Source organism: Numenius arquata, unplaced genomic scaffold (genome assembly GCF_964106895.1).
Source record: "Numenius arquata unplaced genomic scaffold, bNumArq3.hap1.1 HAP1_SCAFFOLD_1652, whole genome shotgun sequence".
NCBI classification, from domain to species: Eukaryota; Metazoa; Chordata; class Aves; order Charadriiformes; family Scolopacidae; genus Numenius; species Numenius arquata.
Window position 1 is genome coordinate 7,501 of NW_027415645.1, and position 5,878 is coordinate 13,378.

At 61.8% G+C, this 5,878-nt stretch overlaps 1 protein-coding gene across 1 annotated transcript in view; it reads right to left on the reverse strand.

The window, feature by feature from the left end:
• Positions 1-2,122, reverse strand: part of LOC141478896 (potassium voltage-gated channel subfamily A member 7-like) — a gene marked incomplete at its 3' end in the record, with an annotated part of 9,197 nt that extends 7,075 nt beyond the window's left edge. The window contains exon 1 of the mRNA XM_074167841.1: positions 1,617-2,122. Coding sequence (XP_074023942.1) covers positions 1,617-2,122 — 506 coding nt within the window. The remainder of the gene's footprint in view (positions 1-1,616) is intronic.
• Positions 2,123-5,878: the final 3,756 nt, after the last annotated feature.

The window sequence follows — 5,878 nt, forward strand, 5'->3', positions numbered from 1 at the left end:
GACCCCAAATCCACCCCCCAGACTCCCAAATCCACCACCCAGACCCCCAGATCCACCACCCACCGTGGGTTAATGGGGGTCAGAGACCACCCAGACCCCAAATCCACCCCCCAGACCCCCAGATCCACCACCCACCGTGGGTTAATGGGGGTCAGAGACCACCCAGACCCCAAATCCACCCCCCAGACTCCCAGATCCACCACCCAGACCCCCAGATCCACCACCCAGTGTGGGTTAATGGGGATCGAAGCCCACCCGGACACCTGGGTCCCAGGAGATGGAGGGGGAGGAGGAAGAGCAGAAGGAGAAGGAAGATAAGGAGGGGAAGGAGGAAGAGGAGGAGGAGGAGGAAGAAAGAGGGGGACAACAACAAGAAATGGCAGAAAAAGAAAGAGGAAAGAGATGAAGATGAGGAGAAGAAAGAGAAGGAAGAGAAGAATGAAGATAACAAAGAAATGGGTGGATGAAGAAAACGGAAGAACCACGATGGTGATGATGATGATGGTGATGATGGTGATGATGGTAGCAAGAAAGAGAAGGAAGAGGATGGTGAGGATGAGGAGGAGAACAAGAGGATGAGAATGGGGACAATGAAGGTGGTGAGAATGACGACGATGAAGATGGTGAGAATGAAGATGAGGGTCAGGAGGTTGAGGATGGTGAGGATGAGGGTGGGGATGGTGAGGATGATGAAGAGGAGGATGGTGAGGATGAGAATGATGAGGATGAAGATGGCGAGGATGAGGATGATGAGGATGGTAACGAGTGAGAATGAGGATGAAGATGCTGAGGATGATGAAGATGAGGATGGTGGGGCTGAGGATCCCAAGGATGGTGAGGCTGAGAACGATGAAGCTGAGGATCATAAGGATGAGGATGATGAAGATGAGTAGAGTGAGAATGATAAACTGAAGATCATAACAGTGAGGATGAGGATGATGAAGTTAAGGAGGAGCATGGCGAGGATGAAGATGCTGAAGATGAGGATGGTGGGGCTGAGCAATCCCAAGGATGGTGAGGATGAGGATGATGAAGTTGAGGATCATAAGGGATGGTGAGGATGAGGATGGTGAGGTTGAGGAGGAGCATGGTGAGGATGAAGATGCTGAGGATGGTGAGGATGAGGATGGTGGGGCTGAGGATCCCAGGGATGGTGAGGATGAGGATGATAAAGTTGGGAATCATAAGGAGGAAGATGGTCAGGGTCATAAGGATGAAGATGAGGAAGGTGGGAATGAGGAGAGTGAAAATGAGGATGAGGATGAAGATGGTGAGGATGAGGATGGTGAGGATGAGGATGGTGATGTTGATGATCATAAGGATGAGGATGAAGGTGCCGATGATGGTGAGGACGAGGATGATGAAGTTGAGGATCATAAAGGTGAGGATGGGGAGGACGAAGATGATGAAGTTGAGGATCATAAGCATGAGGATGAAGATGCTGAGGATGGTGAGGATGAGGATGGTGGGGTTGAGGAGACCAGGGATGGTGAGGATGAGGATGGTGAGGATGAGGATGATGACGTTGGGGTTCATAAGGATGAGGAAGGTGGGAATGAGGAGAGTGAGAAGGAGGAAGAGGAGGGCGAGGACGAAGACTCACCTGAGCTACCCCTTCCCCTCCGGCCCGAAACTGGGGCAAAGTCTCCAAGCAGAAGACCACGATGGAGACGAGGATGACGAGGACGGAGAGCAAGGCCATGGCGCGGGCGGCCGGTGAGCTCTCGGGGTGCTCACACAGCAACCAGGCCCGACGCTGCAACCTCCCCCCGGGCAAAGGCTGGGCCACCTCCACCGCGAAGCCTTCGGCCTCACGTAGCCTCCCCTCGGCCTCGGCGCCCAACTGGTAGAAGCGTAACTCTTCCAAGAAGACATCTAAGGGGACGTCGGGCGGGCGACGGAGCCTTCCTCCCGACTGGTAGTAGTAAAGGACGGCGCCGAAGGCCCCCCGGTGGCGGTCGAAGAAGTACTCCCGGCGTTGGGGGTCGAAGTACCGTCGGCGGCGCCGGGGGTCCCCCAGGAGGGTGTCGGGGAAACGGAGGAGGGTCCTCCCCAAGGTCTCGAACCTTCGACCCGCCACGTTGATGGCCACCCGTTCGCAACAACCCAACGGTTCCCCCATGGTTGGGGGACCCTCTGGGGGAGGGGGGGGAAGGGGGAGGGGGAGGGGAGGGGGGGAGGGGCCGGAGGGCAGGGTGGGGGGCTACAGGGGTGGGGGACCCCTAAACTTTTGGGGGTCTACGGTGGTGGAGGACGCTTGAGGTCCTTGAGGGTCCAATGGGGTCTACAACATCGGAGGAACCTCAAGGTTCTTGGGGGTCCCACAGGGGCCCTAGAGATATGGGGGGCCCTCAAGGTCCTTGGGGGTCCCACACAAGGGGTCTACAGATGTGGGGGACCCCTAAACTCTTGGGGGTCTACAGCGTTGGAGGACCTTGGAGGTCCAATGGGGTCTACAACGTTGGAGGAACCTCAAGGTTCTTGGGGGGCCCACGATGGCCCTAGAGATATGGGGGTCCCTCAAGGTCCTTGGGTGTCCCACAGGGGCCCTAGAGATATGGGGGGCCCTCAAGGTCCTTGGGGGTCTCACGAGGTGTCGACAGATGTGGGGGACCCCTAAAATCTTGGGGGTCTACGGTGGTGGAGGACGCTTGAGGTCCTTGGGGGTCCAATGGGGTCTACAGCTTTGGAGGAACCTCAAGGTCCTACGGGGGGTGTACAGCAATGGGGTGCCCTCAAGGTCCCACAGGGGCCCTAGAGATATGGGGGACCCCTAAAGTCTTGGGGGTCTGCAGCGTTGGAGGACCTTGGGGGTCCAATGGGGTCTACAACATTGGAGGAGCCTCAAGGACCTTGAGGATCCCACGAGGGTTCTACAGATATGGGGGTCCCTCAAGGTTCTTGGGGGTCCCACGGAGGGGTTCTACAGCAATGGGGGGGCCTCAAGGACCTTGGGGGGGGAGATATGGGGGACCCCTAAATACTTGGGGGTCTACAGCCCTGGAGGACCTTGGGGTTCCAATGGGGTCTACAGCATCGGAGGACCCTTGAGGTCCTTGGGGGGCCTACAAAGGTTCTACAGATATGGGGGTCCCTCAAGGTTCTTGGGGGTTCCACGGGGGGGTCTACAGCAGTGGGGGGTCCCTCAAGGTTCTTGGGGGTCTAACAAGGGATCTATAGATATGGGGGACCCCTAAACTCTTGGAGACCCCTAAACTCTTGAGGGTCTACAATATTGGAGGAACCTCAAGGTCCTTGGAGGGCCTACAAGGGGTCTACAGATATGGGGGTCCCTCAAGGTTCTCGGGGGTTCCACGGAGGGGTTCTACAGATATGGGGGTCCCTCAAGGTTCTCGGGGGTTCCACGGAGGCGTTCTACAGGAATGGGGGGGCCTCAAGGACCTTGGGGGGGGAGGAGATATGGGAGACCCCTAAACACTTGGGGGTCCCACAGAGACCCTACGACAATGGAAGTACCTCAAGATCCTTGAGGGTCCTCCAGGGACCCTAGAGATTTGGGGGACCCCTAAAATCTTGGGGGTCTTGGAGGGGGTCTACAGCTTTGGGGGACCCTCAAGGTCCTTGGGGGGGGTCCCCAGAGATTTGGGGCACCCCCTAAACACTTGGGGGAGGGGGGGTGTGTCTCTCAGGTGATGGAGGAACCTCAAGGTCCTTGGGGGTCTCACAGGGTCCCTACAACTAGAGGGGACCCCCAAAGTCCTTGGGGGGTCTCGCAGGGTCCCCTCTGTGTCACCCCCGGTCCCTTCAGGGTCCCCTCTGGCTGTGGGTACCCCCCCAAACCTGCTGTCACCCGTCCCGGGTGTCCCCAACCCCACTGTCCCCTGTCACCAGGGGGTGCCCCCCCTGTCACTGGGGTGTCCCCAACCCCCGACCCCTGTCCCCGGGGTGTCCCCCGCCCCTGTCAATGGGTGTCCCCAACCCCTGTCTCCGGGTGTGTGTGTCCCCCCCCCACCCTGTCCCTCAGGTGTCCCCAACCCCTGTCACTGGGTGTCCCCCACCCCGCCGTCCCCTGTCACCCGCTGTCCCCCCCTGTCACCCGGGTGACCCCAACCCCTGTCACCCTTCACCGGCTGTCCCCGACCACTGTCGTCACCCCCTTCCCCCCCCCTCAGGGTGTCCCCCAACCCCCTGTTCCTTTCCCCCTGTCTGCCGGCTGTCCCCCAACGCCCCCCCCCCCCCCCCCGCCAACGGCTGTCCCCAACCCCTGTCCCCCGTCACCGGGTGTCCCCGACCCCGCCGTCCCGCTGTCACCGCCGCTGTCCCGTAAACAGGGTGGCCCCGCGGTGTCGGGTTCCCCCCCGAGGGCTAAAAATAACGGGGGGGGGGGGGGTGGGTGAGGGGGGGGTGGTGTGGGTGCCCGGCCGCCTGTGTCCTCCTCCAACCCCCCCCCCCCAACCCTGTCACCCGCCGTCCCCTGGAGGGACACAGGCGTCCGGGGCTGTGTGTCCCCCCCCCGCCCCCCAATCCCCCCATAGCAACACGGGGGGGTGTGTGTGTGTGTGTGTGAGGCACCCTGGTTACCATGGCAACGTCATGGTGTTGTGTGTGTGTGTGTGTGTGTCCCGGGGTGTTGGGGGTAGGGGTGACAGGTGTTGTCACCTCTGGTTGCTATGGCAACGGCACAGTGTTGTCACCCCGGTTGCTAGGGACGGGACGGGGAGAGGGTGACACCCTGGTTGCTAGGGGGTGACAGGGGGTGTCACCCCCGGTTGCTATGGCAACGAAAAGGGGTGTCAACCTGGTTGCTACGGGGGGGGGTGTGGTGGGGTGGGATGACATCCTGGTTGCTATGGCAACGGCAGGGTGTCGTCACCCCGGTTGCTAGGGATGGGACGGGGAGGGGGTGACACCCTGGTTGCTACGGCAACAAAGGGGGTGTGTGTGAGAGATCCTGGTTGCTATGGCAACGGCAGGGTGTTGTCACCCCCGTTGTTACGGCAGGGACAGGGGGATGAGGGGGTGTCACCCCCGGTTGCTACGGCAACGAAGGGGAGTGTGTGTGTGTGTGGGGGGTGTGTGTGTCATCCTGGTTGCTATGGCAACGGCAGGGTGTTGTCACCTCGGTTGCCATGGCAGAGACAGGCGATGAGGGGGGGTGGCACCCCGGTTGCTATGGCGACGGCGGGAGGTGTCACTTGGTTGCTACGGGACAGTCAGAGGGTGTCACCCCCCCACCCCCTCACCCCTGCCTTGTCACCCTGGTTGCTATGGCAACGGCACGGGGTGTCGCCCTGGTCGTTCTAGGGCAGGGACAGGAGGTGACACCCCGGTTGCTATGGCAACCACGCAGGGTCACACACACACACACCCCCCCTCCCCGGTTGCTATGGCAGGGACAGGGGGTGTCCCCCTGCTCGCAACGGGGGGAGGGGCGTGTGGGTGTGTCACCCCGGTTGCTATGGCAACGACACGGAGTGTGTTCCCCCCTCCCCGGTTGCTAGGCCGCTCTCCTGGTTGCTATGGCGGGGACTCTTTCCCCACGCCCCGCCCCACCTTCCCCTCTCCGGCGGAGGGATCTGCGGCCGCGTACTGAGACCCCGCCCCTTCCGCCGGCTCCGCCCCTTCCCCTGCGGCCGCAGCGAGTTCCGGCTCCCGCCGCCGTGCTGCGGCCGCGCATGCGCAGAGCGGCGCGGAGCGGCCAGGCCGGAGCGGGCGGAGGGAGCGCGAGCGCCCGGGGGGTCCGTGAGGGGGGGGGGGGGAGAGGGGGAGGGTCACGTGAGGCGGGGGGGGGTGGGGGTGGGGGGTCTGTGGTGGGGGGGGTGGGTTGGGGGGAGTCGGGGGGAGTCGGGGGTGAAGAGGGGCCTGGGAAGGCGGGAAGGGCCTAGTGAGGGGAAGGGCCCCGGTGTGGGCCTCGGGG